The following is a 27577-nucleotide window of genomic DNA, read 5'->3' as shown; positions in this document are numbered from 1 at the left end:
TATTGTTCCTGGGTTGGTGAAATCTAATTATAGAACATACCACCAGTTTGGGGTGTCTACCTTGCTTTTGACAATCTGCCCTGAGGTTGGCACTCCAGTTGTGAGCCATTCCAGTCAGCATGACAAGGTGCTCTTAGCCCTCCCTCAAATCTAGTTTAGAAGATTCAGTGGAGCTGATACCCGTCCCTCCCCAGTTATTCCTTCTCTGTTCTATTACCAGTGCTTAGTTGGCACAACAGAGACAGACTCTGGTGTTCACAGTTCATGGAGGAGGACAGACGGAGCTATTATGAAGAAGCTATTCAGCCTACAGTTAACTATAGGTAACAGCTTAAAAACTTCCAGCTGATGTTTTTATAAACAAAGTTTTTAAACAATTATCTACTTTTAAGGCAGTTTTATTACTAAAGAGCCAGCTTAACTTCAGTGGAAACAGAAAATGCTGAAATAAATCACCATACTTCAGCAAACTGTGTCTTAGTACTTTCTCTTGCAAAAACAGCAGGGTTCCATTTTGTAATTCTAAATTTTTGAGAGTAAAGACTTGTGGTATGCTGGCTCAAATTGCCTTGAATCACAGTGCTTAAGCAGTATGGTGATTGTACACTATAGCAAAACTGATGATCAGATGGAATTTACCTCTGATGATAATTCCATTCATAAAGCACTTACCATCTGAAATCTACTTTAGTTTGGTATCATGTAAAAAACATGAGTTGCTAGAAAAGAAACATGTATTCAGTCAGATCTGATGAAATAGTTTAGCTCCTTGTAGCAATACTGTTTTTTGCTCTCTCTCTCTTGTATATGGCATCTGCATAGTAACATTCTCTAGATGCAGTTGTAGGTCCATAAGCCATTTCAAGGTCTCTTCTCTGATGTGTTTTTTGCTACTTTACTCTTCTAGTGCTATCATTCTGCTGCCATCTCAAGTCCCTCCTTCTCCTTCATTCCCTTCCTTCTTTCTCAGTCCCTCCTTCCTTTTCCTCTTCCTACTCTCTATCTCAAATTCACTGGTCTCTGTTCCATTCCTTCTTTCTTCTTCATCTCCCTTCCTCCATCATTCTACCCTTTTATTTCATTCCATTTCATTTAACCTAGTTCTCTCTCCTGCCACTGACTTTACCTGCCTCCTTTTTTCTGTTGCTGTGTATATACCTAGAATTTTCCCAGTGCTTTAGTAAAGTTAACTCTCATCTAAGCAATGTGATCAGAGTGGACTAAATCAACACACTCATAATGCTCAGCATAGTTAATAACACCTTCACCAATCCACTACATGCATATGCTTCCTGCTCTACTTGGCTCTCCTCCTCACCTCTCAGACACAGATTTGTCAATCCTGGTCACCCACACTCCATTCCAGATGACCAATGCTTCTCACACCAGCTGATACTCCTGATGGCCATTTCAGAACTCCGTCCACTTCCCTCACCTCACATACACCATTTGATTCTGTTGCTTCCCTCTGGATTGATTCTCCAGCAGCTTCTCCTCACTTCCCTTTCTAAGTGAGTCCCCTTCAGAAATCATAACATAGCACCTCCATATACCACCCCACCAACAGCCCCACCTTCCTTGCTCCAGTATTCAAGCAACTAATTATTTAATCAAATCAATTCAAGAATGTGAGAGCAAGTGCTCCAGGGGGAAAAAGTGAGTATGTCCAGTATTTCTTTAACCACTTTCCATATCACCCATCACAACAGTGTTTAAGCCTATCATCACAATTTCTGATGGAGGCAAATACAGTACAAGAGGGCAGAACCAGTTCTTACTGCCACAGTGACAGCACTGTAAATACCCAAGAGAGATGGGAGGAAAGATGATGTAAGAAGATAGAAGATGGACAGTAAAGTGATGCAGGTACACATAGTTATCTAAATGAAGACTAATATTGATCTCCAAATGTGGAGATAAGGTCTTTTTGATTTCAGACCAATTCTCCAATTTGCCAAGGCCATTTTGAATTCACCCTCTCCTCCAAAGTGCTTGCAACCCCTCCCAAGTTGGTATCATCACAAATTTTTAAGTATACTCTCCACTCTATTATCCTACTCATTAATGAAAATATTGAATAGCGCCAGAACCAGGACAGATCCCTGCAGGACCCCACAAGATTCATCCTCAACTAGCCATTGATAACTATTCTTTGAGTACAGTCTTTCAACCAGTTTTCATCATCATCAAACACACACAGTCTACTAAGGACCTTGAGAATCAAAGAATCATAAAAATGTAGGGCTGGAAGGGACCTCAAAAGGTCATCAAGTCCATCTCTCTGCACTGAAGCAGGACCGACTAAATCTAGACCATCCCTGACAAATGTTTATCCAAACCATTCTTTAAAACCTCCAGTGACGGGGATTTCACAACCTTCCTTGGAAGTCTATTCCAGAGCCTATCTACCCTGACATTTCCTAATATCTAACCTAAATTTCCTACCTTCAGTGAACATGGAGAACAATTGGTCACCATCCTCTTTATAATAGTCTGTAACATATTTGAAGACTGTTTTCTCAAGACTAAACATGCCCATTTTTTTTTAACTTTTCCTCATAGGTTAGCCTTTCTAAATGTTTTATCATTTTTGTTGCTCTCCTCTGGACACTCTACAATTTGTCCACAACTTTCCTGAAGTGCAGCATCCAGAATTGGATGCAGCACTCCAGCTGAGGTCTCACCAGCACCTCACAGAGCAGGACAATTGCCTCATGTGTCTTACATATGACATTCCTGTTAATATAAGACCATTGCACCCTTCAGAGTGACCACATCTGAGACCACTGCACTAGGCATCATGTAGTGAAGTTCCCAACTTTGGCTCAATCCTGCAAATCCATGAATTTCTGAAGCAGTCGCATAGGCAGTGCCAGGTAGGGTCAGGGTGTGCATTCTTTCAAGCTTCAATGGAGAGTCTGACAGTATAGTGCACTGGTTGCTTTTGTCCATTCTGACAACACATCCAAAGAGCACACAACACCACTTTTGAATATAACAAGCAATGGAAGGAAGACTAGATCTTTGTGAGGCTCTGACATTTTGCACAGGGTCAAACCACTTTATGCTCAGGATTTGGTGCTAACACCACATATGGAATGCCTCTAGCCCAGCGGTTCTCCAAAGTGGGTCACGAACCCATTTTAATGGGGTCACCAGGGCTGTCATTAGACTCGCTGGAGCCTGGGGCCAGAGCCGAAGCCTGAGTCCCACTTCCCAGGGCCGAAGCTGAAGCTCAAGCCGCACCGCTTGAGGCCGAAGCTGAAGCCTGAGGGCTTCAGCCCTAGACAGTGAGGATCAGGTTACATGCCCCCTGCCTGGGGCTGAAGACCTTGTACTTTGGCTTTGGCCTCCTTACTCAGGGAGGTGGGACTTGGGCTTTGCTCCGGCCCCCCACACCTGGGGTGGTGGGGCTTGGGCAGACTCAGGCTTCCCTTCTCCTGGGGCCGTGTAGTAATTGTTGTTGCTAGAAGGGGGTCGCAGTGGCATGAAGTTTGAGAACGCCTGCTCTAGCCATTCCTAGACCCTGTGGGAGTCCAGGGGTCTGATCCATATAGCAATACAGGTAGTACACAGATTTGAATGTAATCTCTGAATGTAATCTCAGAGCAAAGATGTTTTTGTGTCCATCAGTAAGACAAGTATTCTTGCAGGAGGAAGTGAGAACTATTTGTTGAAGAACTTCTGGTTTGCTGCAACCATTTTAATTCTGCTTGCAGCCCAGCTAGATGAACTTGACAACGCTCTCCATGGTTCTTGACCCCATTTCCTTCTAGGACTCTCGTGGCCCAGCTCTCAGGTTCTGGACCTCAACTAGGTTTGCACCCACCTTATAGTAATTTAATCTATACCACATGTCCCTAGTTTTCTTATGAGAATGTCACATGGGACTGTGTCAAAAGACTTACTAAATAGTCTACAGCTTCCCTCTTATCCACTAGACTAGTAAGCCTGCCAAAGAAGGAAATTAGGTCGGTTTGCCATGATTTGTTCTTGACAAATCCATGTTGGCTATTCCTTATAGCCCCATTATCCTCTAGGTGCTTACAAACTGACTGTTTAATAATTTGTTCTAGTATCTTTCTAAGTATTGAAGTTAGACTGACTGGTCTATAATTCCTAGGTCCTCTTTGTTCCAATTTTTAAAGGTAGGTGCTATGTTTGTCCTTTTCCAGCCTCTGGGACCTCACCCGTCCTCCAGGAGCTCTCAAAGATAATCACTAATGGTTCCAAGATTACTTCAGGTAGTTCCCTGGAGTGGAACTGCTGGACTGGAGAGGGTGGCGGAAACAGGCTAAACTTGGTGCTGCTGGAAAAGAGGAGTTTGGGGACAGAGGCTTGATCACTGAAAGGAGATGGATGGTGGTGGTGGATGGGAGAAGTGGAGATAGTGATCAGAGGTAAGTGAGACAGGAGTGGAAGTGGATTTGGAGATGAAGGATGAAGAAGATATGAAACTGGAGAGGAATGAAAGATAGACCATTGTGGAAAGCGGAGGAGAACATAGCTGGAAAAGAAAAGAAGGAAAAAGAGAGAGAAAGCTAAGGAAAGAGTGAATGACAGATAGTGACAGAGAGAGAAATGTAAAGTAGATTAGAATAGAATATATTAATATACAATGGAAGGAAAGAAAAGTGGGGTGAAAGGAAAGAGCAAGAAAAGGCTGTAATAATTTATGATTCTTAATTATTTATTAGAAAGATGAATGACAAAACGCTACAATAAACTACCCAAAACAGAATTAGAATATGTGCTATATACATACATATGCACACTATTTGAATTTGTAAGTAAAGGGGATTTCCCTATGTCTTCAGGAGGTCATTCCTTTGTGGGGTTATGACTACCGAAATCTCCCCAAAGCCTTAGCAAACAGAATAACAATTAACCCTTAAAGCCTTCATAATATGTGACACAGCAGTCCACTGATGCCAGTAAGGAAAAGGTTCACTGTTCTTTACAAACAGCTCCTGTTTCAGACCAGCCACACTCACTACACCACTTTCTTGGTATTTATCCATGAAGAGTAGCATGTGAGGAGTCTACTGAAAGGTTGTAACTTATCAATACTCAAAATCAATGTGAGATGTGTACAGATAATATTTAAAGAATAATGGACCTATATTGAAAACTATGCCTTATGGTCATAAAATAAAAGTTAGTCACTCAAAAGTTAGGGACTCATATGTCTCAGTGATGGCCCATTCATCTGGGATGGAGTTATCACCACTCCCTGCTCATCCGGTGATGTAATACAAGGTTCAATTGTCTACCCTTGCCCCATCCCAGAACAACTCTCAAATGAAAAACTATCCAAGACAACTGAAAACAATTGAAACCACTTGGAGTTAAAAAGGAACATTAGAACAGACAGAGGAACAAATAAAGACAAAAGACTGATGTAGTTTATCACAGGGTGGAGGAAGACACTCTGCATCCATTTCACTGAGGAGACATGTTGCTGGCTGGGAGTGTTTCATGAATAATTGGAGAACCAGGCTCCTGTGAAGTCAGCCGGCTCTACAACAGACTGAACCTGGAGGGTGAGGATGAGGGGTTGGAAGGAGAAATCTACTTTATTAAATAGGAAAGGTAACTATCAAGAAGTGTAGGGCCTAGTTACGTTTTATGATTTTATTTTGTATTGTAACCATTTGTTTCCATCACTCTCACTTGTTTCCAGTGGAACCTTTATTCTTTCTTAAATGAACCTTCTTTGGTTTTATTATAAGTATTGTGCATTACACAGGAGCAGCAATTTAAGGTAAAACTGGTAAACTGGGGTATGCTGCTCTCTTGGGAGCAGAGGATCTAGAATTTCGGCGAGTAGCCAGTGCCAGGGGCTGGATATCACAGGGGAACAATTCAAGGGGACTTGGACACTGGGAGGCACCTAATATTAACTTGCAAGGCAAAGACAGAGCTGGCTTAGCCCAGAGGAGAGCCCTCGAGAGTGACTGACTAGTTGGTGGTGTTAGGGAGCTAGCACCAGCTACCGCAGGCAAGACTCCCTCTCATTAGAGGCAGGGGGTAATAAGGTGACTCAGTCCCTGGTACCATGAGAATCAGTTCCAATATACCTCTCACTGACAGGCCCAAGACAATGGGTAGTTGAATCTTGCAGCATGTGCTGAATTCAACAAGTCCTGGGTCTGCCAGAGAGAGAAGTGAGTTCTTAGGCCTTGCTTATATGGGGGATTTGTCCCCATGTCAGTCACCAGTGGTAACAGCCAGTCATAGATAAGGAGAACCACAATTTATACCAACATAGTTTATCCCAGTTTCAAACAAAGGTAAGCTCCACAGGTGCAGTTAGTGGCTTTGTCTGTTAGCTGTGGAGGTCTGGGCTAGTGCCGCTGCACCAACGGCTGGGCAATGATGGCTGTGATTAGGGCAAACCTCATTGTAGCCAGGACCTTAGCCAAGGACTTCAGTGTAGATGTCCTGCTACCAGGCCCCTCTTTTTTATTACCGGAAATACTAGCTCGAGTACTAGCTTGAATGTATGCAACTGATACAGTGTAGCATAGGAAGAGATGCGATCCCTCAGAGAGCTGGGCCCAAAGCAGTTAGAGTTTTATAGGTTAAAACCAATGCCTTACATGTGGTGTGAACTGGTAGCCTTAGTCCAGTTCCTAATGTTCAGGCGTTCACGTTACAAATTAGACTCTTATTAGCACTCTCTCCAGAGAGGCCAATGATTGAATGGACACACCAAGAAGAAATCTCTCCAGGCTGGGAATTGGTGGTATGGTGGAAACTTGCATTGCCATTGACTACGCTGGGCCTATTGCTCTTAAGAGAAATGAAGAACTCCAGTCTTCAGAGCTCTCAATCTGGTGCCTTTCATGAGCATAGGCATGGGAATGAGGGGTGCGGAAGGTGCTGCAGCACCCCCTAGTTTTACGTGAGGCTGCTGGACCTGCGCCTGGGGCTCCGCTCCTGGCCCTGCACCCAGGGTTCCACATCTGACCCGGCAGTGTCCTCAGCCTCAGCCCCCTTACTCCTGTCCATGTACCCCCCCTTCAGAACCCATGGCCCTGCTCCCGGCCCCAGCAGCGGGGGGCACGGACAGGGGCAAGGGAGGGCACAGCTCCTCCACTCTAAAAAGTATTCAAGCCCCACTATTCATAAGCATTAAAATTAATTGTAAAATGAAACCATGTTTTTAAAGGATAAATAATCTCTGCCCATTTGTCATGCAATGTTTACACCTTTCACAATAAGCTCCTAAAAAGATGTTACATCTGACCATTTGGAAGAAGGACGATTTCTCAGTGCAGCTGTTTTGTGTAAATTCATGCTGTTTTTTTCACACCCCTGAGTAACATAAGTTATATCGATAGAGGTAGTGTAGACATGGCTTGTTTAAAGAGTGCAAGAGACAAATGTAACTGGTAACCTCTGAGCTGTGTCTGATATATACCAGTGCTGCACTAGGGAATCATGCTAACACAGAGGATATAACTAGAGGGTTGAGTTGAAAGGTGCTTCTACTTTAATTGGTGTGAAGTGTAGATTTTAAGCTTGGTAGACAGTTTCCTACATCTGTCAGCCAACAGACAAAAACCTGGCTCATAAATGATTTTCCTTGAAAAAAATAACTATTCCTAGTGGAATACTGCATTTGCAAATGAGATTTTATTATTGTTTTTTTGTCTGAAATAGGAGAGAGGCTGGTAAAAATGTGTACATGCTGCTTCCTGTTTCCTTTCAGGCCCCTGATCAGGAAATGTTTAACACTGGGGTGGGTATTTCTGTAGATTAATGGCTGCTGTTTGGAAAGTATAGAGGGAACATTTTCTTGCCAGTACAAACATGTAGATGTATCAGACTAAAGTCTGTGTACCACAGATAGGATGACACCTTAGCTGGAAAGATCCCCGATGCTTCTGCTGTTCTGTTATGGTAATTTATGCCTTTTCTTTTGTGTCACAGAAATCACTGAAAGTGTCAAGCACAGGGATATTATTCTTTCATGTCTGATGGTAGTTCAGGTTCTTTTTTCTTTTTAAATCAATTTTTCATGATTTAAAAACCTGCAGACATTTTTCATGTTGTTACTGGGGAAACATCCCCTGCAAATTGTTTACCCCTATGTGAGAGGTGGGTGGTTAAAGACTACATAATCTCTGCTTGTTTTCTGTAAGCAGTAAGATGCTGCAGAATAAGAACTATTGTATCAAGCAGTGTGTGCCTTTTAAAATCAGTTCCTGGCATGAGCTTGTTCTTATTCCCTCCTGGAGAGGCTGTCCTTCAGGCTCTCCTGCCTATGAATATTGGGAAGAAGTCTAATTACTGGAAGTTTGTAAATGCATTTTTTCCTTCTGCTTTCTTACAGACCAACATTTAGGCACTGGTGACTTTAGTGGTTTATGAAACTCTATTCTTCTGTAAACTCAGTAACTAGATATGGCCACGCTAGGAAATTTGAGGACAGGCAAATCAGTGTCTGACGTGGCTCTAGGAACCAAAATTCAGGCAAGCTACTGGAGGTCACTGTCGTTTTAAAAAAAATTATAACTATCACTGTTAGGAGATGTCCGTATAGCTTGTTAGCATTTTCAGCTCCTGGTGTAGAAGCTAGGTATTTACATCCTATACTAAGGTCTCATTGTCAGTACTGACAGAAATGCAACAAAGTGCTGGGAGGTCTCTGCATTGTTAGAAGTGTGATAAATTAGATCAGTTGCCTTGCAGATGTTAAAGACTTTATGGCACTTTTTGCAAAGATATTGGTTAATCCTAGATGCAAAGCCTGCAGTCATTCTCTCAACAAAACCTTGTCACATGTGTCTATGTGATGTTGGTTCTGCTGGTGTTTAAATGGTTTCCAAAGACAAGGCTGTACACCCTATTTTGCGTGTCCTGGACCCTGTCTCAATATCTTGAGTAGGAAAAGTGCTTTATAAAGCAATTAAACCATGGCACCAGAGCTGTGGCTAACAGGAGTCTCTTGTTCTAGAGACTAGCTAAGTAATGTAACTTGAACAATCCAGAAGGTTTGAAGACCAAGCTAAACCCAGAGTTTGATTTGGCTCTGTGAATCAAAACACTAGTCAAGCCACTACAGTTGACTCTACACATCTGAAAAAGAAAATACGTAAAACGATACAGTGTAGTAGGTCACTGTGACAGCCAGGGAGTAGTGCCAGAATATTCACCCTGGCGTGATTCTTTTTTGGCTTGTCCTCATTTATGATCACAAAGCCCAGACCTTCATCTCAAGCCAGGCTTCTTTGGCCTGCCCACTCTAGTAACAATTCAATACATTTAGCATAATTGGGTAAATAATTCAAATTGGTTTTTGAAGCTATATTAAAAACCCTATGGATTAACAATTAATACTTTCCACTTCAATAGCACCTTCCTCCTGAGGATCTCAAAGTGCTTCACAGACATGAACAAATTTAGCTTCACAGTCCTCTTGTGGGGGAGGTATCAGTAGATTCTACGCTCTTTGTGGCAGGGACTATTAATTTGTTTGAATAGTGTCTAGTACAATGGGACTACAATCTTGACAGAGAACTTTGGATGCTACTGCAGTTCAGATGATGATTGTGCTCAGTTGCCATATGAGGATATGGCATATGAGGAGGTGGATGGATGGGCCTTTAATCTTTCTGTTCCCTCAATGTAAAGTGAGAGACAAAGACTGAAGACCCAGCTGTGCTCCAGTGAAGTCCACAGGAATTTACATGAATGGGAGCAGGATCAGCAATGCTTATTTTGTAATGAAAGAGGTGGCGGGGCTCAAGCTGGGTGGCAGGAGAGTGGCTGCTGCTGGCCAGCACCGGGCATGGTATGGTGTTGCCACCATTACTTCTGCACTGCTGCTGCCAGCTGTGCTGCCTTCAGAGCTGGTGTCATAAACAGATAGTTAAGGGTTAATGTCTCTTTTACCTGTAAAGGGTTAAGAAGCTCAGTAAACCTGGCTGACACCTGACCAGAGGACCAATGAGGGGACAAGATACTTTCAAATCTTGGTGGAGGGAAGTCTTTGTTTGTGCTCTTTGTTTTTGTTGTTGTTCGCTCTCGGGACTGAGAGGGACGGGACATCAATCTAGGCTCTCCAAATCTTTCTGAATCAGTCTTTCATGGTTCAAACTTGTAAGTAGCCAGGCAAGGCGGATTAGTTTTAATTTTGTTTTTCTCAACTTGTAAATGCTTCTTTTGCTGGAAGGATTTTTACCTCTGTTTGCTGTAACTTGGAACCTGAGGCTAGAGGGGGTTTTCTCTGGCTATATAAATTTAAATACCCTGTAAAGCATTTCCCATCCTGATTTTACAGAGATAATTTTTACCTTTTCTTTTTCTTTAATTAAAAGCTTTCTTTTTAAGAACCTGATTGATTTTTCTTTGTTTTAAGAGCCAGGAAATTGGGTCTGGACTCACCAGGAGTTGGTGGGGAGAAAAAGGAGGGGGGATGGTTAATTCCTCTTTGTTTTAATATCTAAGGAGTTTGGATCTGTGTGAAGCCTCTCAAGGCAACCCAGGGAGGGTAAAGTCTGGGGGGAAAGGAGGGGGGAATGGTTAATTTCTCCTTGTGTTAAGATCTAAGGGGTTTGGATCTGTGTTCACCAGGGAATTGGTGAAGAGTCTCTCAAGGCTATCCAGAGAAGGGAATTAGTGCTTGGTAGTGGTGGCAGCGATACCAGATCTAAGCTGGTAATTAAGCTTAGAAGTGTCCATGCAGGTCCCCACATCTGTACCCTAAAGTTCAGAGTGGGGAAGGAACCTTGACAGCTGGGCAGCCAGAGAGTGGCAGCTACTGACCGGGCACCTAGCTCTGAAAGCAGTGCCACTGCCAGCAGCAGCACAGAAGTAAGGGTGGCCTGGTATAGTGTATTGCCACCCTTACTTCTGTGCTGTGGCTGGCAGCAGCACTGTCTACAGAGCTGTCCAAGGAACCAGCATGGGGCTATGAACTGCCAAGTCTAGAGATGCCAGGGTAATCCCTGGCAAGCCCCAGCACAAATTAAGCACTGGGGATCAGGCTGTAAGTGACTTAACCCAAGTTAGACAGAATTCCACAACAGAGTCAAGAACAGAAGCAAATCTCCTGCCATGTAGACTTGTGTCTTCACCACAAAAGTGTACTTCATCCCTCCCCCATCAGTGATGCATACAAATCACTGAGCTGATTTCTGCTTAAATCTTTCAGGAAACCATACATATGCTAAATGATTAATCAGATCAGACTGTATTCAACACTACAGCTGTGTGTGACAGTTCTGCTTTGCAAAAATTAACACTGATATTTTCAAACATAGTTGCAAATCTCATCCAAGGTGAAATGTTTTCATTTTTAACAGTACACAGTGCTAGTGAAATTCTGCCCCAGAAGCAATAGCATGACTTTTTGTAAAACTGAATCAGACAGAATTTCATTCTCTTTATTTCCATTTGTCATAGAACAATTATGGTTGTATTCCTCTGGAAAGGTGCCTTTTGTTTGTGACAAATTAAAGTAAAAAACAAAAGAACAATTTAGTTTCTGCCACTAAATAAAAAAAAAAGCTGGTTTCTCTTCTCTGCTGACAAGATTATTTTTCTTTTATACAGATCTACTAAGAAAGCAATCAATCAATGTGCCTTGGTATTTTGGTGATGAAATATGGATGGAATACTAGTGTTCAGTAATGAGCTCAGGCCTGGTGTTTTTGCAGTGCTGGTGTAACTCAGGTTTCTCACTGGTTGATCACTCACAACATAATTGTTTCCTGCCAGTGGATTAACAGAGAGGCAGCAGGGATCTAAAACTAAAGGAAAAGTCCAGTGAAGGTGGCTTTCAGGAAAAGCAGGGCATAAAAAAAGTGCTGTGTAATAGTGGTTCACTGGAAAGAAGGGGCTGGGGATGATAAAAGCTCTGACCACATTTAAACTGCACCGGGGTACTTTTAGGAGAAATGCAGAGTGGGGACGCCACTATGAAAAGAAATCCCATTCCCCCTGTTATAGCACCATCCCAGCTGCAGGTAAATGTGTCAGCTCAGCCAGGAAAATTGGTATAGCTTTCAGAATGTTGCTGTGGTTCACAAATATAAACACAAGTGCAGTATAAAAGGCTGAATTGTTTCATGGATTGCCCCACGGTCACCTCAAGCTCTTTTCCAGCATTACTGATTTCCAGGTTTCTCCCTTGCACTGAATAACTGTCTTCTGGGTTGTTTCCCCCATTGTACTTGTTTGCATCTGAATCTCATTTGGTTGTTTTCTGCCCACATGTCTAATCTCTTTAGGCCTCTTTCTCTTCTGAAACTCCTTTGCAACTCCTCTGCAAATCACTAATGAGGGCTTCAATAAGGCTGTACTTAATAGTGACCGCTGCACTAAACACCTCAACCCACTCAATCCCATTGTCATTACTCCTCCTTTGGAGTTCTTCGTCTTCAATCTGTGTGCCAATGTTGAAAACCAAGTCTCTCAAGGTACGTCTACATTTAGAGCTGGGGGTGTGATGCATAGCTGCAGGAGACATCCTTGCACTAGCTCTTATTGAGCAAGAATGCTAAAAACATAGTGTAGCCATGGCAGCATGAGCAGCAGAAGGGGCTAGCTGTCCTAAGTGTCTGCCTAGGGTCTCTCACAGGCAGGTACTCGGAGCAGCTAGCCTGTCCCACTGCTTGCTCTGCCGTGGTTGCATTCTGTATTTAGTGCAATAGCTTGGTGAGGGCTAGTGTGAGTACGTCTCCTGGAGCTGGGAATTATCTTCCCAATTCCAAGTGCAAACATACCCTCAGAGAAAAGTGTAACAAGGAGAAAAGGCAGAAGAGTTATATAAGAGAGAGGATGTTTTATTTACCTGCAGTTCTCCTTCCATTATACTGAGGAGCCGGATTAAGTCTTCTTTAGAAAGTTCTATGGATTTCTTGTTCTTTCGTTCACCAGGTGCCGGTGACTTTAACTGTCTTTTTACAGTCCCTGAGACTATGACCTCCTCTTCCTTTCGATGAGATTTGTTCTTTTTCTTGGCATCTTCCTGAAGGTTTTCATTCTCTGCATTGCTGACAATGGGCTTAGAACTGGGGAAATGCCCATTAGGAGAGCTTTCTCCACCTTGGTTTCGGGATCTCATCCCCACCTAGAGAGAGAAAATTATAAAGATGCATTTTCTAAGCACGTAAAACTATTTACATGAATACCTGATCTACAGCAGAATTATTGCCAAGAGGAAGAGCCATCTTTTCATTCTGAATACCAAGATGAATGTCATGCTCCGTGCAAGAGTGCTGAAAAGCTGACCCATGTCAACAAGTTTGTCTTTGGAAGCCAATGAATCAAAATATTGATTATAACCTTAGCAGAGCCTTAAAACAGGGTAACCATACTGAGGTGAGTTACATTCTGCAGTGCTTGAAATGATGTGGGAGACTGGTAATTATAATTTTCCAGTCTATTTTATCATTCAGCATTTGATTGGCTCACTGTAAGAAAAAATGAGAACACTGGGTTTGGAGGCACATCTTGATTTAATATGAGAGTTAGCTGAAAGATAAGACTGTACTTAATATTTATAAAAGCGTATACCTTGAGTATGTTTTCTAAGAGAGAGAGTGAGAAGGAATGTGACAAACTAGGATAATTCTCTAGCTTTTCTCCTGTGGTGTGTTGGGTTCAATGTTGGTAACTGAGATAACCCTCTTCTGCAGATCCTCTTCATCATTTCCAGTCTTGATTATTGTGATATCAACCTCTCCATCCCTCAGTAACACCTACATCACCTTCCTGGGTTCACACTAAACAGAGCAGTTAAAATAATCTATTCTGTATGTCACTCTGACCACAGAAACACCCTGTTTAATCTCTCCATTGGACCTCCTTTAACTACACCAAGTTGAAGCTGTTTGTCCTTATATTCAAGGTTCTTCACCACACTGTCCATCCCTCTATGTCTGCTCTTACCAAGTTGCCTCCCATGCAGTTTTCACTCTGCCAAGAACAGCCCCATCTTCCTGTTTGTTTGCTTCTCTCACAAACATCTCTATGTCTCTATGTCTTTTTCTTGCCTCCCCTCAAGTAAGCAATTCCCTTCTTGATCTGATCCGTAAGGTCATTATTCTCTGTTCCATCACATCTCTCTTTGAGACTCACCTAGGTCTCAGTGCCTGTAGGAAATCAGCCAGTTAGTTATGGCTTGATGAGGTAGGTGGGATTCGTTGGCACTCACTTCATCTACTTACAATTATAAAATGCAAAATATAATCAAGTGTATATATTTGGACAAATATCCCTACCCTCCCACCCTTCATGTGTCACTTACCTATGGTAAGGTGTTTGAGGCAGAGACTGTGTCTTTGTAAGTATTTGTACAGTGCCTAGCACCATGAGGCCCCAGTTATGATTTGGACTCTGGATGTTACTGTAATAGAACTGTAAAATAGTAATAATGAATTTTGAGGCCTGGTTCAGGGCCAAATTCAGAGCTAAGGCGTAAGGAGGTATAAGTTAGACTCCCTGACATTAACTTTGTCACCCTAAAACTCAGACTTCCTTAGACCTACTTATTAATGTGTAAGACTATAAACTGATGTAATTTATAGGCTGAACAGTCAGAAGAAGCCATAAAAAGGATCAAGTTAAAAGTAAGGGGGGGGGGCCTCTTCAACTTACTTTATGACACACACTCTGTTTCTTTTTGTGCTACACTCCTGTCTTCTGGCCCTTTATTGTGTGAGTTAAGCCAATTTAGACTCCCTTAGACTCAGCTAGGTTAGGTAGGCAGATTCAGAACTAACATGTAAAGCAGTTGAAGATATAATAAGTGGAAGGGAGCATAGATGGAGATTATGTATAACAAACTGCCTGAGGGACCTGGAGGAAGGTGTAAATAACGATATCTTAGATACCCTCTAGACTTTCTTTGACATTCTTAGGGCTTGATTCTCTGATCACTTATACTGGGGTAAAACTGGTATAATTTTACTGATTTCAGTGGCATTACTTTTGGTATACATATTAATAAGACTAGAATCAGGCCCCTAGATTTTTCTCAGACTTGCCTAAATTCACTTCTGACTTTAGTTTGAACTTTGTTCTCGAGTCACAGGAGATGAGTTTCAGCACCACAAGTAACACCAGTCACAGATAATTGCCAATCTGTGTTGATGAAAAACCCAGAAGTAGCAGATCAGTAATGACAATGCAAATCTTAAGGTTCACTGGCAAATCAGTTTGGGTAATCTTACACAGAGCCTAGAAGGATTTACACTTACATTGATTCTAAATCTCTTGTTTAGATTAGCCTTAATTTTTCGTAACATCATCCACAGTGTGCCTGATTGTTTTTTTCATTTTCATCGGTTATACACTGGTTTAACGCTATTGAATTCAATGAAGTTTATCCTGAGAAGAGAATCCAGCCCAGTGTTTTTAAGCAAGAGAGTCTCATAATGAGGTTGCTTGCATTATAGGGTTATTTCCACCCAGACAATACATGATACAGGTATACAATAGCTACTAACTTCCTGAAAGCCTGCTCAGTATATTATTCATCAGACTAATTTAGATTTATCACAAGAACCATGTTTTCTAAAAACAGATCTCCATTATGAGCATGAACAATACCTGAGGAGCTCAGGAAATCTTTTGGGTCTCAGGTTTGTAATGGAAAAATAAACACTGTATTGTGTTTCCTTTCAGATAGGGCTACTCGGTTTGTTTGGTTGTAATGGGTTTTAAACTCCACAACCATGTTTCCTCTCCAAGACGGAGCACTTGGGATTTACTTTGTCTCTATTTTCTATATATTTCCTTTTGAGTCCCTCTGGTCTGCAGCCTCCAGCCACAAGAGCACCTAAAATGTTTTTCATGGTTTAGACATGAGAGTGAATGATTTCATGGTTTTAGAGCAGTGGTGGGCAACTGGCAGCCCATGGGCTGCATGCAGCCCATCAGGATAATAGGCTGGAGGGGCCGCTGGACAGTTTGTTTACATTTGCACGGCCACCCACAGCTCCCAGTGGCTGCTGTTCGCCATTTCCAGCCAATGGGAGCTGTGGGAAGCGGCATGGGCCTCAGGGATGTGCTGGCTGCTGCTTCCCACAGTTCCCATTGGCCAGGAACGGCGAACCATGACCACTGGGAGCTGCAGGCAGCCATGCAAATGTAAACAAACTATATGGTGTCCCGCCAGCAGATTACCCTGACGGGCCGCGTATGGCCCACGGGCCGCAGGTTGCCCACCACTATTTTAGAGCATCCTGTAAGCATTTCAGATCATATATATATGTTTTCAAGTGGAAACCAGATTGTTACATTCTATAGTGCTCTAGTTTATAATATATTACATAGTGACCTCGGCAGAAAGATGACTAAACCCTTAGAACTGAAGATGCACAGAATAGTTAAATTTAAGTAATGAACAGTTGAGTAATGCTGTTTGGACACCTCAACTGTGCCATAAAAGACTAGATAAAGGTAACCGTGTATGCCAGACTTTCTGAGGGGCGTCATGTTGCTTTCTTGTATCACATCATTCTGGGGCATATTCACAGGAGCCTCGTATGTAATTGTCCCTCACTACTCGGCACTGGGGAGATTTCAGCTGGAGTGCTGAGTCCAGTTCTGGGTGCCAAACGTCAAGAAATATGTGGACAAATTGGAGAGCATCCAGAGGACAGCAACAAAAATTATAAAGTGTTTAGAAAACCTGACCTATGAGGAAAGGTTAAAAAAACTGAGCATGTTTAGTTTTGAGAAAAGAAGACTGAGGCAGGACTTGATAACAGTCTTCAGATATGTTAAGGTGTTATAAAGAGGATGGTGATCAATTGTTTTCCATGTCCATTGAAGCCAGGACAAGAAGTAAGAGGCTTAATCTTCAGCAAAGGGGATTTTGGTTAGATATCAGGAAAATCTTTCTAAATATAAGGATAGTTAAGCTCTGAAATAGGCTTCCAAGGATGGCTGTGGAATCCCCATCATTGGAGGGTTTTTATGCACAAGTTAGACCAACACCTGTCAGGGATGGCCTAGGTCTTGCCTCAGTGCAAGGGGCTAGATTTGATGACTCTCAAGGTCCCTTCCAGCCCTTCATTTCTATGCTGCCATTACAATATGACAGAACCACTTTGTTGTCACACACCAGTGAAAGTCTAAACAACCACTCACATAGGATAGTAATTAAGCAACTAAGTGCAGGCTTATAAGCATGTGAACAGAATAATAACTAGTGCCCATTTACACAAAGTTAAAAAAAAATCTGGGGCCAGAGCCTCAACTGATGTAAATCAACATTGCTCCACTGAAAACATCTGTTAAATTGAATTACAGAATATACTAATATTGCATGTAGATTAATCAATAATCCCAGTTTTTCATACTAATTGCCAAACTGAGAATTTGCTTGTCATGGTGCTAAAGGAATCAACCTTTACAATCTTAGCTGACTTTTTGATGTTTCTTTAGCACATGTAATTTTATTTTGCATTAAATTTGAGATCGACGTATGTTTGGCAAGCATTCAGTTACACTCACAGACACTAAATAAACAATCTTTTAAGGTGTAAACTCACCAGGATAAATGTAATTTAAAAATCTCTGCCTATATCTTAAATTCCTTCCCTCAGTGCTTCTTCCAAAGCCCCTGTTGGGCACCAAGGTGTTGTATAGAATATCAGGGTTAGAAGGGACCTTAGGAGGTCATCTGGTCCAACCCCCTGACAGATTTTTACCCCAGTTCCCTAAACAGCCCCCTCAAGGATTGAACTTACAATGCTGGGTTTAGTAGGCCAATGTTCAAACCACTGAGCTATCCCTCCCCCCTTGTTGGTGGTAGAGATGCAGGTGAACTGAGGATTAAATGACAGTAGCAGGGACTGAAATTTTAATAACTGCTTTATAGAGCATTCTGAGACTAAAGGCCAAATTTACTGCTATGGTCTGGCTGCTTTGCCGTGCTCTGGTGATGCAAAGCAGCTGTAAGCCTCAGATATGGCTGCTTTTTTAATTTGAGCAGTGCAAAGCAACCAGAATGTACGGGTGAATCTGGCCTGAATGTTTTGTCTTGGAATTATGAGTACTAAGTATTATTATTTTGGACCCAGACTACCATTTTTTATATCTCTGATAACATGGTGATCTAAACAAAAACAGTGTCTGAATTGTTGGATGATATTCCAGGGTTATGCCAAGTGCGTGACTGCCCAAAGCCCTGTTACCTGGACTATCTGTCATCCCATCACAGTTCCACCTCCCTGCTCCACAAACTGATTTTGGGGACCTACCCAGACCTAATTCTAGTGATAAACATCCTCCTGCTGCCTGTCCTCCCCACACATGACACAAGACCCCACATCTGTGAAATTGAAGGGATTGTGTACCTTGAAGAAGTAGTTCAGATGTAGATTATTTACATTGTAGGAGTTTAATGTTTACATTTAACCCCGTGCTTGTTCCTTCCCTCACCAAGCTGTATCTTAAACTATGGCCCAGGCTGCCAACTTCTACTCAAACAAGGAGTTGTACAACTTATCCCATTGACTGCAATCGTTACTACTTGTGTAAATATATATTTGCAGGATTGAGCTCTATAAATGGGCTGTAAATGCTTCAGGACAGTGACATTCACTCTTATTTATCTATTAAGCACCACAGTGCCTTATAAATAATAAGGAAAAGATGAATGCTGTGATTATTTACTTGAACCTATATTGTTGTTCTGGGCATAGATTCTTCAGTTTTCAAAAGTTAACAACACACACAAGTTTTTTGAAATGTTCTTTACTTTTATTGTAAGAAATCTTTGTGAGTAATTTGCTGAGTAGACTGTCAGGAGAGAGTAGACTGTTGTTCCAACCCTTTTTCTTCTATCTATCATTATATAACCTCACTAGAGTTCCTGGAATAACAGGCCAGATTGGAATATATTGTTACATTAGCTGTGTTATTATTAGAATCAGATAATGCAAAGATTTCTCTGAACCTAGCAGACAGTCCCTTATGATAATCAAACATGCTGATTTTGGCTACATAGTGGTTTCTCTTCTCAAAAAAATAATAGTGTGAGAGTTCAAAACAAGACTGTTGATTTGGATCCATAATATGGTCATTGGCTGTGGACACAAATTGTAGTCTGAAGATAATAATAGATCTGAGTAATAGAAACACCATATGGAAGTGCTGTGTTTCTGTGAAAGGCTAACAGGACACCGCATGTATGTCTAAAAACAGTTTTTTTCTAAAGATGAGTTCAATGTAGAGCCATTTCTGCAAATTCCTCTCCCTCAAAGTTTGGCATTCAGGTACTATGAAACACAGATTTGAGTCATCCCTGGTTTTGGTTTTACAAAACACTTCGATGCCAATTTGAGTTATGCTACACATGTAGCCAGAAGAGAATGTAACCCTAATGACTAACACTATGAAGAACGGGACAAATGTTAACCCTTTGTAGTTCTACAGTTTCCTAAATCTCCAGGGGGAAAAAAGGCTAGAGTACTACCCCACTGTGCTCTCTAGCTGCCCTTCTTCTCCTCTTATGGGTCGCAGACTATCTGTACATCTGAAGAATCAAACTGAATACAAGGTTCTTATTCCTTTTACCTTTACCAAATGTAAAGTAATTTATCTTGCGGGGGTGGGAGATTGAAAGATCATGTCCTTTTGTGATGGAGGATGTCAGGTGCTTGTTTAAGAACAGGTATCTGTACACTAGGTATCATGGAACAAACCCTTGCCTTGGTGCTTAGATAACCAAGCTGCAGGCTGAGGATCTTCACCGGGACCAGGGCGGGAGTGCCCTCTCCCCCGGGGCACTTCATGGCTGCTTTATTTGCAATAACACCAGCAATGCTCCATGAGGTAGGGAGAATAGCTGGTGGATCCACAGGTCACACCTCTGCCCCTTCCTGCCAACCTAAACTCATCTGTGAGCATGAGTGGAGTGAGACCCATGCAATTGGTTCATGGCCCCTGTGCAAGGTTCAGCACCCTGCTTGCTCAATGCATTGAAGCAGCACTTCTGATGTCAGGGAGCACAGCAGCCATGGAGGAGAACCTGGAATTGGCCCTATTAGCACTATCTGGTTTCTGACAAAGGGTATGTGTGTGGGGGGGATGTATTATAAAATATATTGGTATCTAATGTATATTACTGCTTTCTACTATCAATGGAATGGATGGATAAGCATCCCCTAACCTACTTTGGTGAACAAGTGGTAGAAAACACTTTGAGAAAGACCTGCTCTCTGAGGTGCAGTATTGGTTGCCTTAATTTCTCTCTTGTCCTCATATTTTCAAATCAAATTATTTATTTGTATACCTTTTCAATTTTGTTTTCCCATCAATAAAATGTGTGCTGGATGTGAGAAAATTCTGCATTATTTTAAATGAAAAAATATGCATGAATCAGTTTCCCCACTTACTTGTGCATTGTGACCTATTAGCACTGAAGGGGTTAATTTCTCCTCTGGGACAGGGAAATCAGAGTATTGGTCAGGCAGGCATGTTTGGGTTGGTATGAATGAACTATCAAGGAAGGTCAACACATATGAATGGAGTTACGTTGGAGATATAAAGGAAGACCAACAACTGACATTACTTTTAATGAGACAAGGTAGATGGACATGGGTAGTGGGTGAAGCTTCCCCTTGAAGAGTCTAGCCCCTTGTCCTGCCTCTTCTGACCAAGGCCCCACCCCTGCTCACTGCTCTCACATTCTCCCTCCTATGATCCCAGCTGTGGGGCTGAGAGCTCGGTCGGGGCTGAGAGCTCGGTCGGGGCCACTGGGGGGAGGCTGAGAGGTCGGCTCGCATGGCAGAGCTCCTTGCCCTGGCTGGAGCTCGGAGCCTGGAGCCCCTCCCATTCTGCCCCTTATGCCTGCAGCTCTACCCATGTTCTGCCCCCACTCTGCCTTTTCCAGCCTGAGGCCCTGCCTCCTGCTCACTCCTTCCACCACCACTCCCCTTACCCGCTGCAGCCCTGAGACCAGAAAAGCTCTGTTCCCCCTACCACCGCAGCGGGGAGTGAGAGCTCCTCCAGCCCCAGGGCCGTGGTGGGGGGAAGATTTTTCCAGGGCCCCCAAATCTGCCACTGCACGCCTCCCCCATCACCCCCACCCCAGCAGTGCGAGGTTTGGAGAGGCTTAGCCTCCCCTTGTCTCCATTAGACATTGTCTATGTGTATGAGATAATATGTTTTATTGGACCGCCTTCTGCTGGTGAAAGAGACCAGTTTTTGAGCTTACACAGAGCTATTCTTCTGTGCTATGTAAGCTCAAAAGCTTGTCTCTTTCACCAAAAGAAGTTGGTCCAATAAAACATATTACCTCACCCACCTTGTCTCTCTACTACACTGGGATCAACGCAGCAATTAAATTTTCAATGACTGCCAATCAAGGGAGGCAGAACTTGTGAAAACAGCTTGACTAAAGCTTGAAACAAAGAACTGAGATGTCAGGGGTCAGGAATAAGAACTCTGCTGCTCAGTGTAACGGATTTGAATTCAGGATGCTTGGGCAATAGAGGCAGGTTGAGCTGCTACTGCTAAGGACCTGCATACTGCCTTTCCTTTGACTAATAACAGCTGGCTTGTTTTAAACAGGCTGTCACTGCTAACATCGCTCTCAAAAGGATAGCGTCTCAGACAGGAATTCAAGTTCTTTTGGACTTGCTGAAAGAACCATGGTGAGAAACAGGAGAGCTAAGCCACAGGGCCCAGCTCAGGGCAAGTCTACACTACAGCGCTACATTGGCCAGTGTGGACAGCACGAAACTTGTGTCCTTTAGGGGGTGCTTTTTCACACCCTGAAGCAATTACATTTATATCGACTTAAGCGGTAGTGTAGAACTGCCATCCATGTACTGGACCTGCTGCGCTCTGTCTTGCCAAAAATGGAAGACCTTGCACTGAAGGGTTACAGTCTCAGAGAGATTGTCTAAAGGTCAGAGAGACGCTCACCCTACAGATCCATGGCAAAGCATAACAGCATGTGAATTATAACGACCATACAGTTTCTCTACTGAGAAAAGTACTTCAGTTTTGCGTGTGAGAATTGCTATTTCAAAAATTTTCTGAAACTTTCTTAGTCATTGTGAGTTGATATAATGTTCTTCAAAACAAGACAATTTCACAAAACTAGTGATAAAACCTTCAGGGCAAATCCAGTGGACAGAGAGTACGATGCATGTGGTTTATGCTAGTGTCACTTTGTTGGCTTCATTGATTTCAAGCCAAACTTTCTCTCAGTTACATTAGTTGCTCTTGAGCAATCCTCTTTGTTTAGCAAAGGAGTGGAATGGACTTGTTTCACAGGGAGTCATGTCCAGCTGCCTTCAACTAGAAAGGCATTTTGGCTACACTGGCTGAGGGATAATAGGGAGAGGAATTTAGGTCACCACCTACTCAAGATAAACTTTTATCATTTGATCTGTGTCTGTTTCATAGATTCCAAGGCTGGAAGGGACCACTGTGATCATCTAGTCTGATTTCTTGTATAACACGGCCATAGAACTTCCCCAAAATAATCCCTAGAGCTTAACTTCTAGAAAAACATCCAGTCTTGATTTAAACATTGTCAGTGATGCACAATCCATGAAACACTTTGGTAAATTGTTCCAATGGTTAATAACACTCACTGTTAAAAATGTAGGCCTTATTTGGGTGGATTTACTGTCCTTCCTAGCCTAGTACACCCAGTGCATGTGTTCTTGCATAGCAAAGGGCCCACCTACCACTACAGTGCTCTATTCCTATTACGATGCAACCTAATTGGGTATCTGGGATGCTTACTTTTTAATCTGATTTACAACAAAGTTTGGTTTTAAAAGAAAATCATCACTGGTATCACAGTACTCAAGCGGCTGGCTATTTTTACTGGATGATACATTACTCTAATTCGTTTCCCACTAGGATGTCAATAGGAGTTTTGGCATTGATTTCAATGAGATCAGAATTTAGCCTACAAATACAGTGTATTGTATAATGGATAGAGCCAGACTGTGCCATTAAGGCACAGGGCTGCATTGGGGTAGCATATCTGATCCAATGCCTTTTAAGGCCAGGTCTACACTACATATTTACTTTGATATAACTACATCACTCAGGGGTGTGAAAAATCCACACACACCCCTGAGCAACACAGTTATACTGACCTTAATCCCCCAAGTAGACAGTGCTATGTGAGCAGGAGAGCTTCTCCTGCCAACACAGCTACTGCTTCTTGTGGGAGGTGGAGTTATTAAGCCAAGAGGAGAGCTCTCTCCCATCGGCTTAGAGCGTCATCACCAGACATGCTGCAGCTGCACCGATGTAAATTTGTAGTGTTGGCCTGCCCTAAAGCTCCCCAGCAACCTGGACCACCTTTCTAGGGTGTAGCATGTGTGGAGGTGACAGGAGTTGCTGGGTTATTGCCCAGACTCCCCACTGCCCCCTCCATCTGTTTTGAGTAGCTTGTCCCACAGTGGACGTTAGCATGGAACATGCCTTATTCTGAAGAAATTACAGCAGTGTAGTTGTGACTGACCCGTTTGGGAAAAAAAGGCTCATAACAGGCCTGAGTTTGTGAGGTAGTGAGTACACTCCACTTCTGGGTACTAAGTATCTTTGATTCACATTAACTTTCATGGACGTTGAGGTTTACTCAGCACCTCTTCATAGACATGTAGCTCCTTGAAGAATTGGGTCAATGGGTATTTTGCCCTTTGCATATTTTTTTCCTGCTTTCCACTCTCTGAAGTTCTTCCATTCCTCTAGAAGAGCAGCTCATGACCTTTAATGCAGGCTTTAAAGAAACCTTGTCACCATTAATTTTAGTCTACAATTATTAAACATTTGCTTCATCATGTGACAGCAAGAACATGCCTGGGAGATTACCAGGCAGGCAGTGCAGTCTAGCTGACCTATCAAAAACTTCATTTGCTCCTGAAGTGGAGAATCCTTGGTATTAGATAAGCATTAATCATTTCGATATTGTTAACAATATAGAACCAAGCTTGTATCCCACAAAGTAAAATATACCGTGAACTTATGAACCACGCTCAATCTTTGTTAAGCAGTTTTTGTTCCCTGTCAGAGAGTAGGCTTCCCTCACACTGGATTCCTTGCTGCAAACACCACAATCAAGTTCAACACCAACTGCTTTATCTACAAGGTGTTAAACAAGCCCTTGCCCCCCACCCCATAAGTCTTTTACCTTCTCACTAGGCATAAGAAGGGGGAATCACCCCCTCCTTACAATCATGGGGTTCTCTAGCTCTTCCTTCTCCCATTTCTCTTTTAACTGTCCTCAGCTGAGGTGCTGAATCACCTTGTTAACTGGTGAATCATCCAGTCCTTAATCAATTATCTCCTCAGTTTGGCCCATGTGGGGACACTTGCCAAGTGCACAGAGTGCTGAGTCAGCCTTAAGCTACTCACACTCCATCACATTCTAACAATGGATTTTCTGTTTCCAAAATGGCAGGAAATGGGTATTCCAATAATACACGCAGCTGTTGGTTCTTCCTTCTAGTCCCTTGTCATTGCCTTTCCAATGACCCAGGAGTGATACATATCTGCTCCAGCACCTAAGAGTGAAATATCACTGCTCCAGCATGATGTGGAAATTAAAGTCTAATCCTTCACTCTTTGGGGCCCAGAAAACCTCATGTTTACTTAGAAATGTGTTCCAGAGAGCTAACAGTGACAATAAGACACCGCCAATAAGGAAATGGTGCTTTTATATTAGATTTTTTTTTCACTTTAATTGAAACATGGAAAACAATTACAGCTAGATTTTATGTTTGGCTTTTAAAAACTGGTCGGGGGAGGGGGAGCAAAGAAGAAGATACAAACAAATACAAGCACACCAAAGACAAAACCAGCAGCACTATCCACACCAATAGAGTTAAAAGAAAACCTTGTCCTGCAGCATGTCCTGCTAGGTCTAATTCGGCTATTGACTAAAGCGGAAACTAAATCCCTCACAGCAGCTCCCTCTCTTTTGCGTCACAGGAGTTCAGGCTTGAGCAGCAATGCTGGTTTCCATCTAAGTACTGTGTAATCATTCCACCCAAAGGGCAGAATTGCAGCCTCAGAAAGGCACCGTGCCTCTGAAATCTAGCCAGTTTCAAAAATGAGTTAAAAGTAATTTCTGATACTAAACCAGCCCCAGAGTCCCACTGCCAATTGTTGTGGTTTTTACAATAATATTTTCCTATTTTAGTTTTTTCTTTTTTAAAAAAAAAAATCTCTTCTCCTTCTCCCTTGCCCTGTTGCTGTGTGAAAAATCCACACAACCAAAATAAATAAATAAAGCCCTAGCTGGCTTGACACAGGAAACAGTGACACTCACTATAAACAAAGAGTAAACAAACTGGGTAGGAAAAATAGAGCCGCTCTTTCATTTACAGTAAGGGTAGGTCAATTCTTTGCAGGCAGAGGTATGCTTTCAGAGCAGGAGGAGTTCTTTTAAGCCACAGCCCTCGTTAGTGGGTGTTTGGAGGTGCTTCAGCTCAGAGGGAGTTCTGAGAAGCATTGAGCCTGAAATAGCATAATGTTCCACTAGTGCTCGAAGATTGATGCTGCTACCGCACTCCTTCAAAGATGGCAGCAACATTCCCTCTTCAAGCCATGCCACTTCTACTGGCTGTACAAGGAGTGGGGAAGATAATCCAGCTCTGCCTCTCCGGCTTCCCCTTAGGAGGGCTAGCACTCTCTAAGCACAAGACACTTGAGTTGTTACTACCATTGGTGCAATGAAAGAGGAAAGGATTCTTATGTCCTCTACCTGTTTTGCTTCCCTGTGCAAGGCTAATGACAATCTGTCCCAAATTATTTTACCACAGGGTTCTCAAAATGGGGGTTGTGACCCCTCAGGGGGTCACAAGGTTATTACATGGGGGTCGCAAGCTGGGGGAGTCACACACAGAGGCTTGCTATGTGAAAGGGGTCACCAGTACAAAAGTTTGAGAACCACTGTTTTACCAGCTCTTCAGTGAGTACCATACAAATGTATTGGAAAAATTAAAGAGGAACCAAAGTTAACCTGCACCATATATACGTTTTCATTGGTTTGAAAGACAGCAATGCTTCAGGCTGAGAAGGAGCAACATAAAATACAGCACAAATAGCCCTCTCTGTGCACTTATGGCGACTTCATATGCTTCAGTGCCTTTCAGATATAGGAACCACATTCATGTATCTATTCTAATTATTTGATTTTAAAAAATTCCCAGCCAATTTCTTGACATGAAAAGAATGATTTAAGATCATTCTTATTTATGGATCTACAGTTGAGTCAGTTTTACTCTATTCTTGACCATCTTGTCCATTCCAATTTGCTGAAAGCTTCTCCTGTCTTATTAGCTCAGAGAGAGAAAAAATGCTAAACTGAAAACATAACACAGCTACCTTAAATATTGGAGAGAAAAAAAGATCCAGATAAATATTCCCACATAGCATCATCTTGTTTTCACATAACTGAAACTCCACACTGTCAGAATCACCTTGCTTTAAGGCTGTAACCTCATAAAATCCTGTTTCAACATGGATACAAGGGAGGGTAAATATTTGTCTCAGTCAGCCAGGCTCCCTACATGTCTCTAAATTTGTTTTTAGTGATACAGACCCTTGAATTTTCTTTTTGACACTAGTGCATGGTAAAAATCACTCAATTATTTTAACATAATTAATTTCAATGCAAAGGTATGGAAAAGGGGCTCCTTCAAACTGTGTGGAGGTAGTTAGAAATGTTTTAATTACAGTTCAGTCAAAATCCACTGTAGTGTGGAAGCACAAGTGTATCAGCATTGGGCTAATGTATGAGAGCCAGAAAAAGAAAGTGATCATCGTGGCTTTAGGGCCAGATTTTCAAAATTGCTCAACACCAAAAATCCCCCCACTGTGACACATATGGCCAAAAACAGCTCAGCAACACCCAACATGCTGAACACTCCTGAAAATCTGGACCTGATTTAGGTGTCTAAATGGGAACGGAGCTCATTTGCATATCTAGCCCCAGTTCTTTAAGCTGAACTTTTTTTTGAAAATCTGGCCCCTACCACCCAAGATAAGTAAATATGACAAACAATAAAGTATTTAAAAATATTTTTGCATTGGTAATATAAAGTGATATTCATAAAAGATGTACTGCTAGTAACAGAGGTATATTGAAAAAAAGACATTGGCCAAAATTTTCAAACTCTTATAACTAGTATTAGGCACACGATGTAAAAGTGGCCTCATTTTCAGAGTCACTGAAAGGCATTGTGCAGGTGCCAAGTACCTTTCAAAATCAGGCCATTTTCTAGGTACCTAAATATAGATCTAGGCAGGGCCGGCGCCAGGCACCAGCATTCCAAGCAGGTGCTTGGGGCGGCAATCTGCAAGGGGCGGCAGTCTGTGTGTTTTTGCCCCCAAGCAGCGTGCTGAATTGCCGCCGTGGACGGCGGGGGCAGTGCGTGTGCCGTTAGGGCAACATGCGCATTTCCGCAGCGGTGGCAATTTGGCGGCAGCTTCTGTCTTTAGCCGGAAGACAGAAGCTGTACCGCCGCGGACAGCTGAACACAGAAGCTGCTGCCAAATTGCTGCTGCCGCGGAAACGCGCGAGCCACCCTGACGGCACACGACTGCCCCCGCCGTCCATGGTGGCAATTTG

The 27577-nt window shown here is 42.6% G+C and overlaps 1 protein-coding gene across 6 annotated transcripts in view; it reads right to left on the bottom strand.

Annotated features, from left to right (window-relative positions):
* Positions 1 to 27577, bottom strand: part of FILIP1 (filamin A interacting protein 1) — a 193116-nt gene that overhangs the window by 84584 nt on the left and 80955 nt on the right. For all 6 annotated transcript variants that reach the window (XM_039529196.1, XM_039529194.1, XM_039529195.1 and 3 more), the window contains one exon: positions 12806 to 13084. In XM_039529196.1, coding sequence (XP_039385130.1) covers positions 12806 to 13078 — 273 coding nt within the window. In that variant the 5' untranslated portion in view covers positions 13079 to 13084. The remainder of the gene's footprint in view (positions 1 to 12805; positions 13085 to 27577) is intronic.

This window comes from Mauremys reevesii, linkage group 3, assembly GCF_016161935.1.
Source record: "Mauremys reevesii isolate NIE-2019 linkage group 3, ASM1616193v1, whole genome shotgun sequence".
Classification (NCBI taxonomy): Eukaryota; Metazoa; Chordata; order Testudines; family Geoemydidae; genus Mauremys; species Mauremys reevesii.
Note: the sequence above shows the minus strand (reverse complement) of the source record. Positions and strands in the feature narration are given on the sequence as shown.